The sequence below is a fragment of the Netta rufina genome (genome assembly GCF_964035555.1).
Source record: "Netta rufina genome assembly, chromosome: 4".
Lineage (NCBI taxonomy): Eukaryota > Metazoa > Chordata > Aves > Anseriformes > Anatidae > Netta > Netta rufina.
The window spans coordinates 58860119-58886092 of NC_140127.1; the positions used below are offsets into that span (position 1 = coordinate 58860119).

Sequence of the window (25974 nt, forward strand, 5' to 3'; positions counted from 1 at the left end):
TCAGTTTATTAGAAACTTAATTGCCAGGCTGTAATGGAAACTTCTGAACTGCAACAACTCGTTAGAAGCAATAAAACAAGCGACTTTGTGCTAGAAGAATATTTAGTAGGCTCTTTTAAACTGACATGTTTAGTTTATAGCAAAAAGGTTAGATTTTTCACCTGAAAAGATAGCCCATCTCCCAGGAGCTGTGGCGGCATCGCTTCAGGTGATCAAGGGCAAAATCTTAAAGAAAACCCTATTGGCACATGGCCCGTGCCATGGCTTTAAGTGGTGCTGCTTTAATCCCAGGTACTTGACAGACATCTTACAATGTCAGGTCAGCGCCTCTCTCTTTTGGAGAGAAAATAACCCGGGTTCAGATAGCAAGAATAAACATGAGAAGTGTCTGAGACCACACATACACACCGTATTGAGTATGTGGATAATAATAAATATAGTTGCTTTTATGTTGTTACTTTGAGTTGTGTAAATACTGCCTTCTGCTCAGAAAATGCCTGCTCCTTGAAAATAAGCAGAGTAGCATTTCACCGAGTACCTGCACAGAGGTACGTTTCTTCAGGTCAGGATGCATCTCCAGAAACCCAGCTGGACTGAAAATACTAGGACCTGGTGTGTCCATCAGATGAGGTACATACATGGTCCATACGTTGGGCAGTGGGACTGCTGAAATCAGAACGTGATCTCTCAGTTCAAGTTGTCTTTTGCCTGCAGGTGCATGTGCGGCATGTGAGTGTATCTGTCTCCTTCAAGAAGAAGAGAAGATCTCTCATTTCCTTCCCATACCCTAAAGGCATTTTCACAGGGGTGGTGATAATTAATCCCCACATTTCTACTACATATAAAGAAACCTGGCTGTAATTTTCTCCTAGTGGGACTCCATTTTGTTTTTAAAGATAATTGATAGCTCTGGACTTAAGCATTTCAATTATGGGAACGTCTCTTGGGGACCAGACTAACAGACCTTGGAAAACCGTTCTAATGCAAATGCATCATGTGGGTTTTTTCTGTAAGACAGTGCAGGATGCCTAAGGATTTGCAAAGCAGCTGAACAGTAAAAGCGAAGCTAAAATACTTCTCAAACTATATAATGTCATGGGACTGAACGTGAACAGGTAGAGTGGAGTATGTGCTTCCTCTTCACTGGGAGAAAATACTGCTGGGGGTGGCCAGCTCTATGTCAAGGGAAAGGCAATGTGCCTGGGACAGGACATTGTGAAGGCAACCAAATCTCCATCACTGCACCGTCTGTGCCCGTGGCGTAGCAGGTTGCCTCCATCTGCTAGAAGATGGAAAAGTTGGGGTGTGATCCTTCCCATCAGCAGCCCCTGGCCTCAGCCCGCATTTTCCTGTGGCTGGAACTATCTGCCTCCTGAGCCCTTCCCTCCTCATGTCTTTCCTGGGCTTTTGCCCAGCCTGTGGATCTTCATCCTTGGGTGGCAGAGGTTGGTTTGTGGGGCCAGGGCTGAGATATGAACTGCCCCTACCCCTGCACTTTGGGACTGGGTTGGTGGTGGTGAGCTTTTCAATGCCTCTGCATCCTTATGTGCAAAAAGGGGCAAAACCCCTCATATCTCCTAGCATTGTGAGTCTTTAGGATGAGCTTATTCCAAAATTAAGGAATTAAATCCTGTTGGAAGCCCCAGATGTGCTCACAAGTCATTTTTGTGCTTTCATAAGTAGTGCCATAATGTATTAGTATTTTTAGATCACTCAGATATTTTCAGCTGGAGGAAAATCTTTTATTTTCTTTGTTAATTATGCTATGAATAGATCTTAGGCTACCGAGGAGAAATGAGTCGATCTGTTGAAACAGTGATCCCTTGTGACTTCAGGTATCCACCTGGCTGCTCCGAATTGCTCACAGAGCTGGCCTGCTGGAGCCGTGACAGCTTCTGTCAGCTGCAGATCTGTCCCAAAGTTTCCTGTTTTTTTCATGAAGACGTGGCAAGCTGCCACTGCTCCCAGCCCAGAGCTGTGGATTAATACCGCAGTTCAGGCCCTAATCTTTCAGTGTGAATCAAGAAGGGCTTCTGCATCATTGAAGTCATCAGTGGAGAAACTTCAGAGCATCATCATCACTTGCTAACTGATTTCCCTCCTTGAGATACCATAAGCAAAAGCTGTGCATGCAATAACTGCAAACAAAAGGTGGAGGGGAATCAACCAGAGGGAGAATGTTGCAGATGCTATTAACATTTTGAAAACAAGGTTTTCTGTATAACGGGCTAGAACTTTGTCTGGAGTGAATCAGCATACCCATGCTGACTGCGGAAGAGCCACAGCAGAGTCCTGTGTCAGGAGCTCTGAACGCTGGCTCAGGGTTTTCAGGAAGGGATTGGTGATGGTAAGGATGGTCATTTTAAAATTTTGCACAATTGTTTTAAGGAAGAAAAATCTAAGGAAGAACCACAACGTTGCTCAATATGCCTACCTCAGGGGTGTGCCTCTGTAATGGGACTGCTGACAAATAACTTGTATTGCAGTTGTGAAGCACTAACCACCAGGTGAACCCAGTTCCATCAACAGGCAGAATAAGCAAAGGAGAAGGAATTACCAAGGGTAGAGGATTTAAATACCTTTGTGTGGGTAAATTATCACCTAATTTCTTAGATCTTTTCACTGGCCAAAGAGACAATATCTCTAGAGACATTTTACTGAAGGCAGAAACCAATTAGAAAAAGATTGTTACACTACTAATAAAGTGTTTTCAGACAGAGAATTATTTTTAGTGCTGTAGAAATATTAAAGATTAAAGCAAAACTTGTAAAAACACAGAAGAGCACAGTTAGAAACTTCTCATGGTGCTTAGGTGCCATTTTGGAGGATGAGTTGGTATTCTGGCCAATTACAGCACTAGGCAGCTTTCCCTGTTTTGTTTTTTGGTACACAATGGCACCAGTGCCAAATCTTATTTTCTTCAGAGCAGATATCATTCTAGATATGCTAGAAACTCTAGCACTCAGATACATGCAAACACATGCACGCAGTGCCATGCTCAGGTTCCCTGCCTCCTTCTGGCAGGTGGAAATTTACAGGGATCAAGAAACCCTGGGGCCCCGCTGTCTTTATGTTAAACCAGCAACGAAAGATTTTCAGAAGTTCATGTGACATGGCTGAGAAGTGATGCATAACTGCTTCTGCATTAAAAAGTTCCATTCGTTAGCAAAATACAGTCATTATGAAGTGTTTTCTTGAGCGTAAAAATCCCACGTGTTTGCCGTGTGGCTTTACATGTGAGATAGTCCTCCACCCCTTTTTGTTACGTTCTGTATTTCCTTCAGGTGGTCTAAAAACTTCACGGCCACTTCGTTAGATGGAAGCAAATAATTTTTAGCTTGGAAGCTCAGAACACAACCGAGTGGATTTCTGAGTGCCTTACTCAGGTGTCGAGCACCCTTCACTTCCACTGCCCTCAGCAGATGCTGAAGGTGCTCATGGGCCTCATTCCGAGTCTGTTTGGTGAGCAGGTTGGAGCCTGCTCTGCAATGTGGACTTCTAGGTGACAGCACTGAAACCGTGAAATATCCTGCATTTGGCCACAGCATTGCTTCTCCCCAGTGCTGTCAACACCACGACTCAGGCTGTGATAGCAAAGCAGAAAGTTGCTGCTTCAGTGATTATTACTCAGACGGTGATGTGCCCGACCATCTCTCTCTCCGCATCTCTCCTCAGCCCTGTTCCTGCTGTATCTAATAAATGTGTTTCTTTATAAACAGTAATTTAGGACAATTAGGAGCAATAGCATAGTTAAACCTTTAAAAGGTTATCTTGCAATGTCATTTTCCTGACTAATGTGTTCCTACTGCCATGTCATTTGTGAATAGACATGTGTTAGCCAGCTAGTGTGCTTCATCTGTGGTGACTTTGATTTATTTGCTCTGTAAATTGGGACTGAAGCAATAATGGAAAGTGACATTAATTGTTTAACAGAGTCCTCTTTGTCACATCCTTTGCTTTCTCTGGGGTGTTTGAATGTTGAAACTTGTACAAAACTAATTGAAATTGCTGTGATGAGGACCAGTGTCCACTCAACTTTCTGTTCTTGAATGTCAGCGCACTTGAATGTCTGTTTAAAGCACGAGAGCTAAGCAGCTAACAGCAAATATCAGGGTTTCTTCTGGCATGCTATTATTAAAGGAGGCATTCCCAGTTAGAAATAGTAACACTTGGAGCCTTGTTGTCAGCTCCATGTGCTGAAGTGCTCGGTAGCACGGGGTGGAGGGGCACCCTACCAGCTGGACTTGCTGGGGACGTTCCCATTGCTAAGGCAGGGGTCAGGCAGCCAGAATCCCCCAAATCACCTGGGGCAGTGATTTCACTGGAGTCCGTGCCATTCTGCCTTATTACAATGCAAAGTGCTTCTTTGCCTAATACCCTCCTTTTATACTTTTCTAAAAGTGACACCGTTAATTTTCCTCTTTTCTTCTCAAAAAGTGACTGTGAAAACTGTATTTGGAGCATGATTTTATTCACAGGGCGGCTTCCCTCTGCTTATTTCCATACCCTCTACACCTGCAGTGGAGTAAAGCGTCTGAATTACCATGGCACTAGGCATATTTCTATATGGTACGGTGGAAGTTACTAGATGCATAGACTTCGATTCTTTTTCTCGGTGGCCAAGCACCTTTTGGCCTTATAAGTGAATGCTTCTCCTTAGCATTAGCTTTGCTTGAGTGTTTATTCATTTCTGGGAGACGGTGCTGTAAGCACCAGAGCAATTTGTGGCTTTCTAACAAGAAGATGGAGCTTGTCTGCAAGAACCTGTGAGGCTGATTTGTCAGAAGAGCCTGACAGGAGGAATTATCTGTGTGGTTTATGGTCATCTCTCTTTAGAGCCTGGTAAATGCAGCATTGCAGGAAAAAGTCATACCGAGGGGACATCCAGGTTCACTTGATTTTTTTTTTCTCTTCTGAGATGTTACTGCCAATGTTTTGATGTTGACTTTTCTAACACTATTTTTTATAAGAAGGTGAGCTTTTATTTTACTTATGTGTATACTCGTTGCTAATTCCCTCTCAAATGTGAGATTTGAACTTAGCTGAAATCTCGTCATAGTGTGAACCAGGAGAGCGATGAGCCAGTGTGAAGTGGGTGGAAAAACTCCCAGCTGATATCCCCGAGTTTGGGTCAGATCCCTGGAACCAGGGAAAGGCTTTTCATTTATTTTAACCTCACCAGGATCAGCCTAAAAATCCTAGATAATTGATCTGTCCAGATCAATTTCCACTCTTTCTGAAGAATAAATGTAATGATTTTTACACAATTCTATTCCTCAGAACTCTTAGTACTCCAAAAATATGTACTGTAATTTACAGCAGGGACTATATTTCATTAAAAAATTGGAAGGTATTTAAATTTACTCAATTTGACAAAAGGAAGTCTTGTTTCTGAAAGAAGATATCCAATATAAATTAACATTAGAGCCGCATCTGATTAGGAATTAATCTACTTTTTATAATTGCAGCTGGAATTAGATAAATGCATACAATAGTTGCATTGAGCACTCAAACTATGTAACTCGAAAGGAGAACTTCAAAGGCAACCTGCTTAATACATTCATTTAAAAGAAACCCAAAGAATCTGCCATTTACAATATGAGTCCTGATTGCTTGTCTTATGCAAAAATGCTCAGGAACAAGAAGTTTTCGCTTGTTTTTTGGAGCAAGTATTTCCTGACGTGTTGAAGGGAAACCCTTTCTCTCTTCCACCGGGCTACATGTGTGAGCAAGGTTTGCCAGACTTCTCTGTTAATTCATTTTGGTCTTCTGATTAGCTGTCCTATTCTCTGATTCTTGTAATTTTGTCAGGTCAATTAACTGGTGTGCAGTGTTGAAGAGAGAAAGAAGGAGACAGCCTGGGCTGACACCATCGTTCGGTGTCAGCAGCTTCGGCATGTCCTGTAATGCAATCCTGGCGTGATTATTTATCGGTGTTCACTCTGGGTAGGAAGAAGAATTGTGGAAAAAGAGTAAACCGGAACAATGTACTGCAAATGCAAAGAGATTTCTCTTGAATGCAAAGACGGATAATTTTATTGCACTTAATTACATCTTCCGCGATGCTGTTGCAGGTTACTGTTTCAAGAGCTAGTTTAATGATGTTTTGACTGCTTGTTCACATACAGAGTCATTGTTTTGTTCCTTTTGTCTTCTCATCTGGTTCCACTTTTTTGTGTTTGTTTTTTTTTGTCTCCTCACACAGAAAATAGATGAAGAGAATGAGGCGAACTTGCTAGCAGTTCTCACTGAGACACTGGACAGCATCCCTGTGGATGAGGATGGATTGCCTTCGTTTGATGCACTGACAGATGGAGATGTGACCAATGAAAATGACGCTAGCCCTTCCCCAATGCCCGACGGCACCCCTCCAACCCAGGAGGCAGAAGAGCCGTCTCTAGTAAGAACCCTTCCTACTGTTTAACAGGAATTGGATGTGCCTCTGGCTACCCGCTGCATGGGTATGATGTAGTCACAGTAAGGTCTGGACTTTTCATTTAGACTGAAAAGGAAAATCAAGTAAAGAACTGAAACTTAAGTGGGGAAAAAAAACAAAAAACAAAAAACAAAAAAAAAAAAAAACAAACAACAATTGTAGGATGACTAATAATGGAATCCATTAAAAAGTGGATTGAAGAGATTGTTTTTGAGTTTCTTGTGCTAATGACTGACACTTTTGCTCATTATTCTGTTCAAATAAGTCAGTGTAATGGTTTTTAATTCATGTTACATTTCTTGGGGCTTTTTTCTATGTATGTTTAGACTTTACTTTGGGTGATCTGTAGAGAAATGCCCATTGAGTCTGGTGTGATGTGGGGCTAATTTTGTGCTTTTATTGTTGATTTGACCAGTAAGCACCAGCTTAGTGTTAATCAGGGCAAAACCGAATCCTGGGTGAGGATGTGGGTGAAACCTTATATGCTTTTTGCTCTGTAAAGATAGTTTGAGACGTGATTCTATTTCTAGTGAAAGCCCCTTATCCCTGACTTCCGCAGCAGCAGTCAGATACAAGCATCCATTATTCTGTTAAAGTTAACTTCTGTGTTTAGATCAGAGAGACCTGTTCTGTCAAACAGATTACCGAGAATTTTGCTTTGCCTTGGATTCAGCAATCCAAGGCCCCTGCCATTTCTGCTTGCCCTGCAGTATACTGCAGGAAAGGGAACAGAAATTTGCTGCCAAGCCTCACAAGAAAATGAAATCTGTTTGCTCTGGGGAATATTGAGCCCTTCTTTCTGTTTTAATGTACTTTGCTTGCTGAAGTTGATATAGCTAATTTTAAGTAACTATGCAAAAATGTAGATAAGTCATTTTAATCCATAAAGATGCATAACTTTACTCTTTTCCTTCCTCCTCCCCTTCCCTGATGTGTTTGTAGCTTAAGAAGCTCTTGCTGGCTCCAGCCAACACTCAGCTAAATTACAATGAATGCAGTGGTCTCAGCACACAAAACCATGCAAACACAAATCACAGGATCAGAACAAGCCCTGTGGTTGTTAAGGTACAAACTTAATCTTTGTAATAAGAGGGAAAAAAAAAAAAAAAAAGAAAAACTGTAACAAGGTCTTTTATGCTTTCAGCAACCAAGTAAGCAATAGATCTGTATGTGTGGTATTAATCTGCCTACTATCCTGCAACCGTTTCAAAAACGTGCACAGATTATAGACTGGGTTCCGGAAAATCACCTGAGCTCCTTTATGCTCTGAATATTTCATTTGTGCTTTTTCTTTTGGCAGAGTTCAGCTGCAGTCCCACCGTCTGTTACTCTTGCCTACTTTATTGACACGCAGAATAGCAGGGGGTACGATAAAATTTGCTGATGGGCTGGTGTTGTTTATGAGTGACTCCAGGATGCGGGACTGCCATTTTACCAGCTGTCTGAGCTAAGAAAAATTGCACTGGATTCTTGGCAAAAGATGTATATCAGCCATTAATTGGGCAGAATGGCAGCTCTGACATAATTCTGTGTTAGCAGGCAGTATTAAACAATGTTTGTCTTGCCATTCACTGTAACTGAAAACGGAGCGTTTAGGGGTACTTAAGAGAGTTGTGAATACTGGGCTCAAGCAATCAGCAGCAAATTAAGGTTTAAACCAACTTATTTTTTTGTTCACAGTAAAGGCGCTGTAGGATCTTGTTAGTTACATGTTGCTGAGTAGGAACATTGAAATGTTGGGAGAAATGAAATAAAAGCTGTATAAATGTCATTTAGGAATTTTAAATGTAATTTTCTTTTCTTGTTCTGCAAACAATTATTCACAGCTCATAGATCTAGTACACTTAGACTGAACACTTCATTGAAAATCTCATCTCTTCAGAAAACCTATATCCATTCTGATAAGGTTCAGTTCACTAATTTTTGCTTTTTTTTTTTTTTTTTTTTTTTTTTTTTTTATTATGCCCTGTTTTTAAGACTGAGAATTCATGGAGCAATAAAGCAAAGAGCATTTGTCAACAGCAAAAGCCACAAAGACGTCCCTGCTCTGAACTTCTCAAATATCTGACTACAAATGATGACCCTCCTCAGACCAAACCAGCAGAGAACAGGAACAGCAGCAAAGAGAAATGCACCTCCAAAAGGAAGCCCCATCTGCAGTCTCAGACAAATCACCTGCAAGGTAGGTGTTGGAGCTCAGAACTTAGCTTTGGTATTGGAGGGAAGCTGACATGCAGTGCTTGTGAATACCCTCCATACACTTTCTGTTCTTTGGATTAGTTTTGTAAATCCAGCATCTCTTCTGTTTAGACAGTTTTAAAACAGCATAATGAAGTTAAAATTGGTTAGATACATTTATTTTTTAAACAATTGTAATCCTGCCTCTATTGCCTCCAACCCCAGAAAAGGAACCTCAGAAAAAAATAAGTTTAGCAAATACTATGTATTAATATACTGAGCTAGCTGGAGATATTTATTCACAGAGTCCTATACTACTAAGAAATCATTATACCCCTAAACAAGCTGGGCAGGTCAGTTCATTAGTGAGCTTCTTTCTTTTTGCCAGCGTAAAACTGAAGGCATTGTTAACCTGCCACATCGTCCTTAAGAGACAATAAATAGTACTCTCACTGCTACAGAATAAGCAATAAATGTGTCATTCCTGTTAAAGCTGGAATGCTGGTTTGTAATTTTATTTTGTAAATAGTTGGAAGTTTAGCTGCCATCCTGATCTTTCCCTCTCTCTTTTTAGATTCTTTATGGCCCAAACTAAACACTTGTGTTGACTTTTAGTACCCTCTGATGCATAAAGAACTGGGATATATTACAAGTAGCTTCTATGGCAGAGATGCAAGAACTTAAAGACCCCTCTACTGCTTTCTCTCCCCTCCTTCCCTGCCTGTTTTCCCAAGATAAAGGAAAGCAGTAAAAGCTTATGAGCCCAAAGGGAGCTTATTTAAAGTTACTCTTACTTTAAAATACATCTGTGGATACACTGGCCATCTAGAAGGCCAGATACCTACCTCAGCCACATCGGTGCAAATCCTGGATGACTCCCCTGAAATCAGTGGAAGTTACCCAGCTGCAACAGAGATCAGGATATGACCCAATATGTGTTGTTCAGGGATTTTTAAAGTGGTAATTGTAAACTGCATATGTTTTGTTGTTGTTTTTTTTTTTCTTCTCTTCTTTTCCTCTCACTCCCTCCCCTTGCTTTTTCAGCCTTCATCAAATCTATTCTTTCACTCTTCATTAGGAGGTATAAGCAAATTTAATAAAATAATCTTCCCTTCCCATAATTAAATACCCTTCTTGCTGCTGTATGTTCCGACATCCAAAGTATATTTTTCCCCATTATGGTTTCAAATTTTCTGAACAATATTTCTTGTAAGAAAGAAGTCCAACTGCCCTTAGAGCTTCTTGGATGCCAACTGCCACTCCTTCTGGCTAGTTTCAGCAGACTGCTTCAGAAGAAAATCCAGACTGAACTGTACATCTCAAACCTGGGTCTCATACTGTGATGGTACTGGAACCAGGCACAGACCTGCCAGAGGTTACACAGGGCTTTATTAACGTTGCTGGGTGCAATAAAGCATATCATGTATAAGGTATCCTATACACACATGTATGGTATATGTGGATGTATGTGCACTTGTACATAAATACCAATTATAAAATCTTCCTGTTCAGATCAGAGCTGAATTTTTCCCTAGCTTGGGCAATTGTGCAGATTTCATGCAAAGAAACAAGGCAAGGTGAGCCCACAACATTGTGGAGGGAGAAGTTAGGAAAGTTCTGACAGGACATGTAGCCAACTTGCCAGTGTTTAACAGATGACTCTGACTTTAGTGGTATTGCAGATGAAATTACAGGCAGAGAGAAATAACTCTCTTTAATTCCTGCAGTTTAATTTACAGGCTTCTGAAATGTTTTTTCATCAGATTTGTCTCATACACCAATATATGACTTCAATATCAATGGATCTGCATATAATACAAATACGAGAATATAATGCTTTCAGCTTGGACAGTCAATTCATGCAGAATTGACCTTGCAAATCTAACTGGTATTCACAGACATGCAATCATTTTTTCATACATTTAATCAAAAGTACAAAAAAATTGGCTCCATTTAAAAAAATAATCAGGGTCTGATATTTTTTTTCAAAGTTGGTGAAAGCTCACAAAAGTCAAACAATATTTTCCTTTAGGGTTACTGTTGCAAACATATTGCAAACCCACAGGAATGTCCACAAACCCATTCATGCTAAAGATCATTTGTAGTTTTGCATTGAAATTTGCCCATGAGGAAATTTAGTTCTTTGGAACCTGAATGTTTTCAATTTACAGGGACAAGCAACTTCATATAAACACTTTTTAATACAAATAAAATACCACAATAGAACTTGAAACTAATAAACAGGCACCATGGAAAACAATATTGTCTTGGCTAAATATTTATCAGTGGCTGTAAATGCGGATGAATCCTTTGCAGGAGCAGGGTTTGGTCAAGCCCTTACTTAGCAATAAAAAATTAAGGGTGTTTTGGTATATGAATTTCTCAGTGGGAAGGCTCGGTGATCTCTGCCTTATACGTTGGAGTGTGAGATAATGCCTTGATACTATGCCTCAGCGCTTCAGATTTTATATGTATATGTATTCTGATTTGCCTCTCTATATGAGAGCCAGAGATACTTTTTAAAGGCTTAAATAGCTCTTAAACATTCATTTCTTAGAAAGCCTAATCTGGGTAAGTATATGTAGATTTTATCCTCTAAAACACAGTGGGAACATTTGTACAAACTTTCTTCCTGAGCCTTACAGCAAGATCTATGCTTCTTAAGCCAGTTTTACCTCTAGGTAGCCACTGGCAACAGTCACAAACATTAGTATCATAGGTATATATAAAATGCACACTAAGATATGTCACCTTACGTTCAGTCTTATAGAATCCTTTTTTATGCATGAGTCAGTGGCAGTGCTGGATCAGACAAATAACCCATTTTGGTGCATTTCCTCACTTTGGCAGTGACTTCTGAGGAAGGTGAACCTAAGGTGAACACCTGAGTTTCCATTTCTAACTTTCATATGGGGAGGAGGAGAAACAATATGCAGCTCTTGAGAATTGAGTTAATTTTTAAAAAATGTAATATTACTCCAGGAATGCTCTAGAGCTTATAAAAGTAATCAATTTGCATATAAAATCCTTTAATGTTGATGGGAGCTCCAAGCCTGGAATGAATACGAAATACGCAGTAGTGACACTCTGGACAAAAGATCTGCAGTGCAGGAGTGTTCAAGGGGAACATTTTGTCTTAAGTAATTAATTTGCAGAAGAGATCCCCTGCTGTTTTTCTTGGTACAATGCTCTCTGTGTTTAAGCATCAATCTAACTTCTAAAAAGTAAAATTTGCAAGTAATATTATTTTCAATTTTTAAACATTTTTCTGGCAATTAAAAGAATTTTAGTTGTATTAAAATACCCTGGTTCTTGGCCTGCTTTGAGGAAATACAAGCTTGCATGAATAAAAGCTACAAAGACTTGTATTTTTATGGCCAGAGCTTTGCTTTTGCGTATGTAGGGATTGTAGTGCTGAGAGCGTCAGCCCCATTTTTAACCATCTGTGGTTAAAAATGTATCCATGGCTTGTCATAGTTTGCAGGGTAATTTGGACTATTGCAAGTTGGACTCTGGCCTCATAGAAACAACCTATTCTCAGTGCTATATATAAAATTGTACATTGTAGAAGTAAAATTAACTGAATATTCATAACATTCTGTTACTTTGTAGTTATTCTGCTGCTCTTGTTTCCAAATAAAAAGTGGACTGTAGTCTAAATTAAATTTAAGAGAAAATAACATTTTCATAGTGCATCCTTATTCATTATTTTTTACATGAACCACTCTCCTTCTGAAAGGTTCTTGTATTTGGGCTGTGTACAGTAATTGATGTAAATCATTGTTGAAATTAGGTGCCCTTTTGGTACTGGTGATAAGGAATCAGGATGAGTCTCCTTACTTATCTGAGATACACAGAAATGGCTATTGAACTGTCAGAGCTCAGCCCAAACTGACTAATAAGGGATTTCAGCACCAAAATAAAAAATATCTTTTTTAGTATATGTTATAGAATGCTTAAATATTCCATAATCATTTTATTCTTTCCCTTTAGCCAAACCAACAAGTTTATCACTTCCGTTGACGCCTGAGTCACCAAAGTAAGTACTAAAAAGTGCAAACATTTATAAAAGGGAGGGGATGTTAATACATTTTGGCTACAGCAACTCCATTTCAGCTTGTTTTTATAAATGTGCCCTGTCTTCCAGTGATCCCAAGGGTTCCCCATTTGAGAACAAGACTATTGAACAAACCTTAAGTGTGGAACTCTCTGGAACTGCAGGTGAGAAATGGGGAGGGTTAGCTTTTCCTTTAAGCATGGTTTGTGTGTGTGTTCGCTCTTTTTAATATACAACACGTATACTGAGATCTTACAGAGGTCTCCAGCAGATTAATTTCAATGCAGTTTAGCATTGGCTTTTTATCCAGTTACCTGAGAAGGAATGTATTTGAAAATATGGCTCTAAACCCACACAAGAGAGCATAATTTCTGGAAAAATATGAATGAAACCATTTATCTGTTGTACTTCCCCATTTCCCCATAGATTTTTGTACTGCCGAGCACCATCTTTCAAAGACAAACCCCACAGCAGAGTGTAATAGATGTTACAGATGGAAAAGTTATGTCATCCAGTCTGTCTCCAGGCCGGTCTAGGGCTGTACGTGACTGCATGTTTCAGTGCTTTGTCAATTCTAGATTAATATGTCACAAATAACAGCTTTCTCCTTCACCACCGAAAAACTATTCCATAGCTTAAAGGTAATTTAAAAAAAAAAGATACTCATTTTATGTTCTTACTTTCTCTTTATATCTCCCATTAGCACACCTTACACCACCTCTCTTCTGTCCTCTTCCTTTCATATCCTTCGTGTTTGTGCCTTTCGAAGATGTGTAGACTTTTTATCATGTGCAGCTTCAGTTGATGCCTCACCTGTTACACTCACTTAATTCATCTGCTCGTACCACAGAAGTCAATTCCCTCAGACATCAGATATGTTTTATTGCTCTCCTCTGACCTGTTTTGCCTCTGTTTTTCTGAAGTGTCCATAACTGAGCACAAGAGCACATGTTGAGCTCCACCAGAGCTACTGCCAAGATTGTTTTCTTTCTTAGTTTTGTAGTACTGAAAAGGCATGCATTTCTCACAGGAGCATGCCTAGGGGTAACAGTGGATTGCAAATTATGTGATCTCTGACATTTTGGGGGGCATTGCAAGATAGATCTTCAGGTACTGAACATCAGCTTGAGGACCCCTCAGTTAGTGGCAGCTAACACAAGAGCAGGCCCAAGCTCTAGGTTTGTGTATGTACTTTGGGCTGTTGCTTTCACCCCCCTACAACCATTGTGTCACCTTTTTCAGAAACTTCCTCATTAGTTCAGCATTAAAATATTCACATTTTCCTCTGACATGTCCTGTAAATCTGCAGTCTTACTCATTGCTCCCATGAAAAACCAAAGCATCCTCTCAATGCACCTTCCTTTTGCAAAACTGATACAAAAATGGCAAAATTCACTGTATGCAGCAGGATAATCCTATTCAATGCCAACAGGCCTGAAGAAGAGAAGCCTCCTTTATCATTACTGGAGAGCAAATCTGCACAAGGATGCCTGTTTCTAAGCACGGTGGTGAGTCAGTGCTTAGTGCTACCAAGTGGAAGGGGCAGATGAGGTAACGACAGCAGAGGGTTCATACAGCAGCACAAGTCACTGAAGGGGGCAGTGCTTTCTTCCAGCGAGAAAGGCAGCAGCCTGCACACCTGACTGGACAGAAATTGAGAGCCAGTCTGACCCCTTGACAGTCCTCTCGTACTGGTTTAATAAAGGCAACAAGAATGGTCCTGGCGTTACTCATTCCACTCTGTCTGCTGCGCACAGAGGAGGTAATGAAACAACTTTGTGGCTGTTTTAGATAATATAACCAGGAGAGCTAGCACATTAAAAAATGCATCAGAAGCTGTGAAATAGCACAACTGGATAAGTATGTGAACAGGAACATTGTACTATGAAAATATTCCTTCTGGAAATAGACACAATCTAGCTAGAAAATTAACTGATGATAGTCAAGGAGAACAAGAGCTGGTGGAGCACATGTGGGCAGGCTCTACACAAGCAGTGTAGAGCATAGTGGCTGTTGGACTTGGTGTTGCACTGACTCTGTTCTTCAGGAGATTGCATTTCATCACCTGACAGCTGTATTAATCTCTGCCTTTGCATATACATAGATTTTATTTTTATATTCATCTATGTATATAAATGTATAAAAAGATGAGTGGTTATGCATGTCTTACTCTCTAAGTCATTTATTTGTATTGCAGTAGTGTCTTGTGTCATGAGTCTACTTGTGCTGGAAGCAGACAGGTACATAACAGAAACAAGCTCTAATACTGAAGAGCTTACAGTGTATGTGAGTAAATCATGGCACAGTTGGGACCCACTTCAGTAAAAACAACAACAACCAAAAAAAACAAACAAACAACAACAAAAAAACAGTAGCAGTAGTGATTAATAATACCTTGGAGTTCTTTAGTGAGACCCTGGCAACTCCAAATTATATCCAGATAACCACATTGCTCATTGTCCTTATACAGGGCAGCTTGCACTGTACAAGCACTATTTATTATAATTTAAATTGGAGTTGCCTTGATCTCACTGCCGAATTGAAAAGACCATTAGTAGTGCTGCTCGCACTATCGAAGCACGAAGTATTTTAATATAAATAGCAACTCCCTTGATCTCTCTGCTGAAAACAACATTGGTTCCCTCACTGATGAATTAACTATAGAGTAGAAAAATAAATAAATAAAAACATTTCCTGCACGAGCCATCAATCTTCGTCACACATACATTTTGGATTCACATATCGAAAGTCAAACTGAAGCTGTTCTCTTGCCAGAGCTATATCTTGCTTTAGAATGGATTTGTTAGTACTCGTGAATGTGACTTTTTCCTCCCTAAAACTGTCAAAACATGCATTTGTCAAATTACAGAGAACAAATATTTCCTAGTGCTTTCAAAGGAAACCATGTGTAAGAATGTAAGAATTCTCTGAATGCACTTTAAATGGTCTATGATAGAGGAATAAGTCCATTGCTATCTAAAATCACAACCCCTTCAGCTGGTTTCTGGTGCTATTCTGTGGAAAATGGATCAGAACATCATGACATGGAGATTATGATAATGTAGTGGGTAAAATTTCTGCGTACAGTGAGCCTTACTGTGAGTCAGAGGCTCAGGAGAGGTTCTTCTGCCTTTTTTTTTCCACCGCTAGCTGCATTGCAAACACTTTGCTAAGACACTGGAACCTCTGCAATGTCTTCCCAGAACATGGGACATTTTTGTCCACTGAACTTCTAAATGTCAGAAGTTAGATGGCATGCCTTCTAAGCGTTTGAAGTTCATCCCTCTCAGTTCTTTCAATGCCTTTTTAAACTTTCACTCCTGAAAGCTCAAAGCCATCATATAAATGCATGAGGTGAGTTTACATGCTTAAGGCTTTAATGCCATACAAGCAGCAATCGATAACTGGAAGCCTATTTCCACCCTCTCGCTAAGCAACAGGTGACTTAGTGAGAAGTCTCTCATTTGCACACAGATCCTTGTAATTTACCTGAACATAAAACTCTGGTCTGTCTTGGGTGCAAATTTTTTTCTCTCCAAAAAGATGGTGGAAAAGCCTATACGAACACAATCAGCTTGAATAGTGATTTGGAATTCATGAGCGTCTTTATGGATACTTAAACCCTGTTATTTGCCCACCTCTAGATCTGTTACCTCTTAGTTGTCAGAACAAATACTTAAGATCTATCATATAAGAACTTGTTTGACCTCAGAATGATTTCTGATGAAATGAGAGATGCAGAGAGTTGTCTGGGGAAATAAAATCTAGTAAATTATTAGATATTTTCAAGGGTCTGTATTTATTCTCTGCAGCACTGACAACAAGATTAAACTGAATACTCAACAAGCATGTAGTTTTTTATTATATGATGGCTATTTAATTTTATTATATTTTCCTAGCTTCTGCAATCTTGTGCCACACAAAAGCTCCTCTGATTTTTTTTTACTCTATTGAGCTGTTACCTTGTGTTCAATGTTTTAAGTGGCCTTAAAGAGTGTTTCCCTTGACAATCCATTTTCAAACTTTGAAGGTATAAAAGAAATTATTTTCAATGCCTCTCAAAAGCCCAGTGCACGTGCAGAAAGGTTGAATGGCTGCGTTCCCCAGAAGACACTAATTCGCATTCCTCCCACCAAAGCACAACAAGCATCATCAAATGTTTAAATGCTAACAGTTACAGTAGAGTTGTGGAAAGGTTGGTGTCTGTCTAAAACAGCATTGCAAATGAGTCCTAAAAAGTCAAGATGTCACATTTTATGCAAATGCTCTCCCCTAATTTCTGATTATCAGCCTAGCTGAACTAAATGAGTTAGGTGTTTTTCTTTCAGCGCGGTTTTGGTATGCATCACAAGTATTTGCACTCCCCCCGAGACTTTCTTGAAAGAAGTCGCTCGGCCAAGGTGGCGGAGTTGGCTCACGTGCAAACACCTTTTGTTGCACAGACACGGAGAGGACGGTGCTGGTTTGGCAGCAGTGTTCGCAAATTGATAGACGCGATTTTCAAGAGCAAAATCACTGAGCGGGTTCATGGTATATAGACAGAGCAAGGCAAAGTGCAAACGTACCATTTACCGAAGCCATTCAATTAAAGAAAAGTCCCTACAAAGAAAATGGTTTTATAGCATGTCATGAAAAAATACTTGCCTTTTACTTTAAAAAGAAAAAAGACTGTTTAAGGGGGATGATTGTAGAGTATGTACCACTTCTAACAGATTTGCTGTGCAGAAGTACATAAGTGTGAGTGATGTAGAGGTACTTGTTTATTATAGAGCACATTTCAATGCAGTAATCATAAATATTGCTAAGGTTGTGCTCTGTTGAAATATGACCTACATACTCTTGATTGTTTGTGTTACGTGATTTGTCTGACACCCATTACATTCTGGGTAATGGCAGCCATTTGTTGCTGTGCACAGCAGGCTCTTTTGACAAAAGAAAATAGGCAGCAATAAAAAAGCTATAGTCTGAATTACATTCTGCACAGTGCTGCACTGCTGAGAGTTTGTGCAAGTGTGTTAACAATGCTCTGAACTGCCTCTTGTCAGCCTTCAGCCTGTAATGGCCATCTGTCCTTCCATAAATCTGTCAAAACCTGCTAAGTTCAAGAGAGAGCACAGAATATACCTTGTACTGTCAATACTAAAATGCACACTTTCGTGGAGAAATCGGCATGTATGAAATAATCCAAAGGTTATAGGATATTGTAGCACTTGATTTAGGATCACGGCCTGAAGTGAAGATTACCAGTGATTAGTGTACAGATGAGCAAAAGTGACACTGATGAGCAAATTGTGCCACCATGTCATTTGCTCAAAGTTCACGTTTTGGACACTGATCACGGGACACGCTGAAGGTAGTCTCTGTAGCACTGACTTAAACAAGGGCTAATTCAAAACTTCACTTCCCCCTCTGTCCCCCTGTGGAAGTTCGTTCAAAAGTTAAATGAACATTTTCCAGCTTCTAGCTGTTCATACTTGCTTGAGCACTTCCTGCTTCTGCTGAAAACCAGGAAAAGAGCCAAAATGCCACGAGGAAGTCCTTTCTTAGGATGTCCCCAGCACAGTTTTGCCAGCAAAAGAAGTGCCAGTAAATTTGGCTCACTCTGTACTTTTGGAAGGTTTTGTTGTTTTTTCCCCCCTTTAAAGACTGTTGGACTCTCATTGGGCTTCTGGAGATCGTTGTGCTCTGTGTATAGCTTGCTTTCTGCCAGGGCTAGCTTGAAAGAAGTGGGAATGGAAACAATATTTTATTTTGGATATTGGATTATCTCTGGGGTTTCTTGTACCAAAATTTTTAAGTGTGCAGGTGTTCACTGTGCAGTGGTAGAATTTTATAAGAAAGCAACGAAGAGGGGCTGGAATTAATATTCTCCTATTTCATTCTTTCTTTAAAACTGCATCTGAAAATTCAGTCAGTAACCCCAGGATTTCTCATGGGCTGTATAATTGCATAACTAAAAGTGCCAGTTCTAAGTTTTTTATTTAGAAAACAATCCTTGCTTACTCAAATCTTTGTTGAATATGACCCTGCATATTTAATCCAGGAATGATTTTTGAAGAATTTTGAAGAGGACTGTTCTCATTTTGCCAAAAATTAATTTGGTAGTAAAAAATATTTGTTAATAAGGTAGATAAGGTGTGAAATCTATACTCCTGACTCAAGTGAATTTTTGGGAAGGAAATGAAAACTGAGGAATCAAATTAGAGGAAATAGTTGATGACTTTGCATAAAACTGTTTCAGTTTCAAACGAGCATTTGGAGTAACTAGAGTTACAGCATCTTTGTTTCAGTTTCTCTGACTTTGATGGCATTAGTCTTCACATAGCCATGGGTGGCTCATAAACCATTTTTCCAAGTGTTCAGACAAAATCAGTCTTCTTTCTCACATCAAGTATTCATGTCTTAGTACTCCTATCTTCTTTTTTTTCTGGAACAAATTCATTGCAGCTAATGCAATGGGACTCCCAGTCTCCATTTATGATCCGTAGGGAGCACTATGCATTGATGGACGCTTTTCTTCTTTACAGCAAAACACTATAAAACATGTTCCATTTGCATTGATCTGCTGAGCTCCATTGTATGGTTAAAAATACAAAACAAAACTCTGTAGCCATGTTTGAAATACACATTTCCTGGAAGTGTCTGCACTCTCTTTTCATTCTTGCTCAGAAAGTAATGGAAAGCGCATTGCCTGGCTTAGAAAAAGAAGTCTTGGACAGCACCGTCCCCTGGAGTGTTTAAGGATGAACTGGATAATCTAGGACAACTCCCTAATCTCAGTTCCTAACTCAGGAAAATACATATGTATTCATTTAATTTTAAGCATATATAATTCTAAATTACATTAGGACAGATAAAATGAAAGAATTGCAATTCTGTCAATCAGACAGAAGCAAGTTTTTAAAATGTAGCACAAAAGGTACCTTTCTGAAGAGTAATAATTTCCTGAACGGTGGCTGGAGTTAGCTGTTACTTCACACAGCTGTCCTGTGTTATCTGTTACAAAGTCAAAAGAATTTTTATGATTTCTACAGGAAATGTTGAGACATATTCTACCCTCAGAAAAATAATTGGAAGATGTTGCTTTGGTTCCCAGGTTTTACTAGAGTGGGCTGTTGACCTTCCTGGAATTTCATTTCACCATAGTGAAGTAATGTACTGTAGTTATGTGAAAAATCATGGTAGTTAGCAACGTTGTTAGTCTTGAAATACTTAAATCTGTTTCACTTCTACTCCCTACTTCGTGACTTTCACTAATATTTAGTTGTAAGTGCAATGGTTCATTACAGTTGTAGTAGCCCTATTGTTCACTTCGGTTTCAGTTGCAGAACCACATTTCATGCAAAATGTATTAGTTATGCTTACAAGAATGTATTATACATACATTAGCAATGGTTTACTAAGTTAATGAACTGTGGAGACAAAGAGTCATTGCAGTCAAGTTGTAGACTTGCCGTACTTCCTTGCATTCAAGTTCTGTGTACCACAGAGGTTGCTTTGGTAGCGCTCATTTATTTTTTTTGGACTTCCTTTATTCAGGTTTTTATCTGCTAATTTCTGTAGGTTTTTGACAGTGCCAGTCTTTTGACTTTTCATTTTTATGTCAAAATCTTTTTGATTTTTATCAAAAAAGTCTTTTGATTTTTATCTCTTGATCTTTTCTGACAGAATCTACAGAGAAAGAGGCGGGTATCATGGAGGAAGGGGAGGGGCAGAAATAATGTTGAAGATTAATGGCAATGCATTAGTATTGTTGCTATTGTTGTCACAGAACTTTGGTGTCTCAAACTCTATATACTCTCGCTCCCAGTAATGGTTGTATTATATTAAGTTGACGTAGAACAGGTCTTGCTTTTTAACGTATTGTAATGTGTATGCCTTGTTAATGAACTTTGTGTGCTTAGAAATATTCTATTCCTTCTTTTTTTCTTTTTTTCCCTTAGGCCTAACTCCACCTACAACCCCTCCTCATAAAGCCAACCAGGATAATCCTTTTAGGACTTCACCTAAGCCGAAGTCATCATGCAAGACTGTTGTACCACCTTCAAAAAAGCCCCGCTATAGTGAGTCTTCCGGTTCTCAAGGAAACAACCCGATCAAGAAGGGTCCAGAACAGTCTGAGCTGTATGCACAGCTTAGCAAGACTACAGTACCGTCCAGTGGACATGAGGAGAGAAAGACAAAACGGCCCAGTTTGCGGCTGTTTGGTGACCATGACTACTGTCAATCTGTGAATTCAAAATCGGAAATACACATTAAAATATCCCAGGAACTTCAGGACTCCAGACAACTAGAATTTAAGGATTCTTCACCTGGGTGGCAGTGTCAGATTTGTTCTTCTTTAGAACAAGACCAGTATTTCAAGAAAGAGACTTTACAGACAAGTCAGCAGGGATCCCTCAGTAATAACAGAAAACAGCTCCAAGACCAGGAAATTCGGGCTGAACTGAATAAGCATTTTGGTCACCCCAGCCAAGCTGTTTTTGATGAAGAAGCAGATAAGACCAGTGAACTAAGGGACAGTGATTACAGTAATGAACAATTTTCCAAACTACCTATGTTTATAAATTCAGGACTAGCAATGGATGGTCTCTTTGATGACAGTGAAGATGAAAGTGATAAACTATGCTACCCTTGGGATGGGACACAAGCCTATTCATTATTTGATGTATCGCCTTCTTGCTCTTCTTTCAACTCTCCGTGCAGAGATTCAGTGTCTCCACCCAAATCCTTATTTTCTCAAAGATCCCAAAGGACACGCTCTAGATCAAGGTCCTTTCCTCAACGCAGGTCTTGTTCCCGTTCTCCATATTCCCGATCGAGATCAAGGTCGCCCTGTAGTAGATCCTCTTCAAGGTACAGTGCAGCAAATTCATATATCATCATTGTAGGTAGTAAGAAGGAAAACAGCAAAAACAGAGTGACTTGAAGGAAAGAAATTAAAAAAGAAAGAAATAATCCAGTGCAACTCTTTTTATTGCCCCTGAACTGATTAACTCTGAAGGTTACAGGATTGCTACAGAAACACTTGTTGCCATTATCCTTTGAATTTGCTAAATTTACCCTTTCTGAGTGGAGCCAGTCAGGTCAGAGGCAGAGCAATTGGTGAGAGATGTACACAACTAACCTTTCCCATTATCTGCAAGCTGCCCGGTGGCAATCTAACTGCAGTCCCTATCAGATGAAGTTGACAGTGGCTGACTCTGCTCTGTGTTAGCCTCAATAAGGAACATTACAGAAAGGGGCAAAATCACTTGAGGCCCCTTAGTTGACTAGGAGATCACAAACTGCCACTGGAAATTTTCACTGGTAGCATAGAAGAAATTGTAAGTTCAGGTAAGAGGTAGCTGAGGAGAAGATGGTGTAAATAGATTCAAAGTGAATGACAGAGGTAAATGTTTTTTCTTCCTGCAGATCTTGTCACTGTTATGAGTCCAGCCACTGCAGACACCGAGCATACAGAAGTTCTCCCTTACGTGCAAGATCGCGATCCAGATCACCGTACAGTCGCAGACCCAGGTAGTGCATTTAGTGCACATTTGGTTTGCTTTTCGGAGTTGTCAAGAAATAATGAAGCATTCCAGAAATTGTATTACTAAATTTACATTAACAAATGCAGGTGCTTGATTTAATGACTAAGTTATGTTTCCTAGATATGACAGCTATGAGGAATATCAGCATGAAAGGCTGAAGAGGGAAGAATACCGCAAAGACTATGAAAAACGGGAATCTGAAAGGGCCAAACAAAGAGAGAGACAGAGGCAAAAAGCAATTGTAAGCATTGTGAAGATAACTTTCATTTTGAAATAGGTTTCTGTTTCTTTTTGTAGATTTCTAAAGCTAGAACTGAGACTTTATTCTCTTTCTTCTTTATAATGAAACAAAATACAAAAATGTGCATATGTGTATTTCTTAGCATTTTGAACTTTAGGCAAATATGTATTTTCATAATGTTTGTGTTTTGCTTATACACTACTAATTTTTTCAGGTTTTGTAAATTGCAACTCTCCAAGTTACTCATCAGGAAAAAAAAATGATTTTCTAGAAAAAGATTTCATCCCAGACAACAAAGAATTAAATATGACCCAGCCTATTCCTTATACTGATCTATCAGTGAACCTACAGCTTATACTATATGTCACTTACCAGAGTGTCAGTAGTCAATGTCTAGTTTCTGTTTCTTTGTGTTCTTTGTGGAAGCAATATAAAGAGTCATTCAGCTTACGTACTGATCACTCAACATTTGTAGTAGCTGTAATTGTCTATACAGAGGGTATAAAAGAATTTGAAACGGAGGTCCAAAGGCACGATTTAATTTTTCTTTTCTGCCTATGACACAGTTATTTCTAAATTATTTTTACCAAAATAAATAGTCTGAATACGTGACACCATTTTAAAATGTCACTTAATACTGGCCCTTTCATAATGAATATATGTTATTTAATTATTTTGTTCATCAATGTTCTATGCAAAATGACTGAAAATACCTGAGGCAAAGGAAATACCCATGGGAGCATCAGCAACTCCCATGGCTGTTGTAGCAGTATGACAGAAGAATGCCTACTAAATGGACAGGTGGCTTTTGCCCCTTTTTAGTTCCCTATTGGCAACTGCATGATGGGTTTGATAAATTGGGAGCTGCTGTAAGTCTGAATTCCCCTTGTTAAGCCCTTCTGGTGGGCTCCCTTTACTGCTGCTCTGGCCATCCTCTTACTCCTCCATGAACTGGTGCAGACTGGGATACTTCATCTTTGTTCCCACATTTCTTCTTAGTATTCTGTCCAAAGCTCACCAAAATGAATAGTCTCTTCCCAGTGCCTTTAGTGGACTTTGTAGTAAAAAGGTGATATGTCACACACTCTGCAGCATTTCTCCAAATACACCAACAGACCTGGGAGTGCACAGAGGTTGACAGAGACTTGTGTAGTCTATGGCAACAAGAAGTTCAGGGAGGGAATAGGCACCTTTAGTTTGTGAGTTTTGTCTCTGCTACCATTGTTCTTAGTGCGCTTGATCAAATGATTTCGCTTTTCTCTGCATCAGGTGTCCTATCCACAAAATGTGTTCGATACCTGTATTTTGTAAAGCATGAAATATAGCGCCATAACATGTTCTGATCTAAAACTCAGGGAAGGCAATGGAAGGATTTTGCATGGCTTCAGAAAGGGCTATATTTAAGTCAATTGTTGCTGTTAGTTTTAAAATATCTAGTTTCCATCTGCTTAGAGATGAACACTAACTCCCAGCAATAGTAACTTACACTGGCTGTTCTCTCTTAAATCTAAGACAAATTAGATATTCAAGTAGACCTCTGTCATGCATGTATCTTACTACTTTTCAATTACTATACCTTACTGGCATAAATAAACCTGAATCCTGCTGAAAAGTAGAAAATTTGATTTAGTTTAAAACAGCAAATTTTTGGCTATTAGCTAATCAAGAAAAAGGTAGGAAAGAAAAGAAACTTTAAAAGCTATAGTTAGGCTGCACCATAACTTCCTCTATGTTAAGAATTTTAGGCTCTTCTAAACCAAGGATGAATTTATTTTCTCTTCTAAAGTGAGCATTGTCATGTTAATTAACTTCATTAATGAAATTGTGTATTAATAAACATAAATAAATTAGAACTGAAATGGTCTAGTGGGGTGGCAAATCATATATTTATAAAATATCAATAAATAGAACAGAAAAAAACTTGAAATCCAGTCACCTGTGTAAGAGCTGCATGAGATGTAGATGAAGTTGTACTAACTCCTTTCTCCAAAGTCTATCAGCACTTTTACTTTAAAAATCTGTATTGAATCATGCCAGTTTATTCCGTGTGCAAATCAGTGTTGATTAGGAGACATCAGAGAAAAGGAAGACTAGATCCTATGAAATCAGTGATAAAATGTGTACTAATTTAACAAAGGTGCTATTTTTGTCCAGCATTCTCTGTCCCCTTTCTTACTGCTTTTGGTTATGGGTCTCGTCTGTGCCACTCTTTTCTTTCTTGAGGTGTTCATCTCATTTACTGTTCAGCTGCAAGAAACCCTTCTCTCTTTCCTTGAACTCTTTCTACAGTTTGATAAGTTCAGATTTCCATAAATTCTGCATTGGAGATTTTTTTCCTTTCTTTCTAGTTCATCCTTATGCTGCAAGAACAAGACCACATACCTCCAAACAGTGTTAACAGAGCACCCCAAGGTTTGGTCAGTACTAATGCCTCAGGTGTTGTTACAAAGGGAAGGTGGCTTTTCTTCATGAGAAGCACCATGCTAAGATCTCAGGAGTTAGTTGTAGAAAAGATGCACAAAGCGAAGGGAACAGAAATCATGACTGAACTAGAAGCCATCAGGTCTTATTGGTTCAATATCTAGAATTAGTCTCAATGTGACAACAAGAGTGTGAAACTGAGGAAAAAGAAATGAGAAAAAAAAAATCACATATTTTAATCTGTCAAAACCATATGTGTAGCAGTGCCCTCTGATTGTGCAAGCAGCTTGTATTTTGGCAGATGCGAAGGCATGTTGGCAGACTGCTGGAGAGGCTTGTTTTAGAAGCGTGTGTTCATGCTACCAGGCAAAGGCGTGTTTAAATGGCTGCCCGTTCAGTCGTGCACACAACACATTTGCTGCAGTCGCTTCAGATCAGCTGAAAGCCTGGGCTAGCATTTCCCTATATGGATTCCTGAAGTCATATCTGGACTAGCAGCTATATGACTTCAAGAGGTTCTGTGGTACTTTTCTTTCTTTTCTTCTCTATCTTCCCTTCCCCCGTGATTGGAGATTCAGTGTCTTTTCTGTGGACTAGGGTCTTAACTTTGGGCAGTTGCACCTGAAAAATATGTCATTTCTTCAATATGTCGCAAGTCATTTCTGAGATAGAAAGTCAGAATATTTTTGTCATTCATTTATTTATATTTTTGGTCGTGATGCTAATGAAACAGATTTTAGCATAATTTAGTTTGATGTTGGCATCACTTGTTTCACTGGGTCCCCATTTCATTTTGGAACGGGTACTCACTGAAGAGAAGGCCGGTTTGCCACCAAGACTCACTAACCAGGTCATAGCAGAGACACATTTATTCATCACGAAACTCCAGAAACAACTGTGGGACAGGACAGGCTACTCAGGGCTTTGTAGAAATTGGGATCCAACCCGTAGCCAAGGCAGATCACAGTGATTTGCCAAGAAGACTGAGGACTGCTTTTTTTCTTCCTATACACCCCAGGAAATTTCCGAGGTATGCAGGCTTTTGCTGCAGCAGCTCATTAGACCATGCAGCAAATATTTTCCAAGGCATGGCTTCAGAAATACAGTT

At 39.4% G+C, this 25974-nt stretch overlaps 1 protein-coding gene across 2 annotated transcripts in view; it reads left to right on the forward strand.

The window, feature by feature from the left end:
* The window catches only part of PPARGC1A (PPARG coactivator 1 alpha), a 258399-nt gene that overhangs the window by 220841 nt on the left and 11584 nt on the right, over positions 1 to 25974 (forward strand). For both annotated transcript variants that reach the window (XM_084286304.1, XM_084286303.1), the window contains exons 3-10: positions 6206 to 6400; positions 7379 to 7501; positions 8414 to 8618; positions 12608 to 12653; positions 12762 to 12835; positions 20615 to 21527; positions 22086 to 22190; positions 22325 to 22445. In XM_084286304.1, coding sequence (XP_084142430.1) covers positions 6353 to 6400; positions 7379 to 7501; positions 8414 to 8618; positions 12608 to 12653; positions 12762 to 12835; positions 20615 to 21527; positions 22086 to 22190; positions 22325 to 22445 — 1635 coding nt within the window. In that variant the 5' untranslated portion in view covers positions 6206 to 6352. The remainder of the gene's footprint in view (positions 1 to 6205; positions 6401 to 7378; positions 7502 to 8413; positions 8619 to 12607; positions 12654 to 12761; positions 12836 to 20614; positions 21528 to 22085; positions 22191 to 22324; positions 22446 to 25974) is intronic.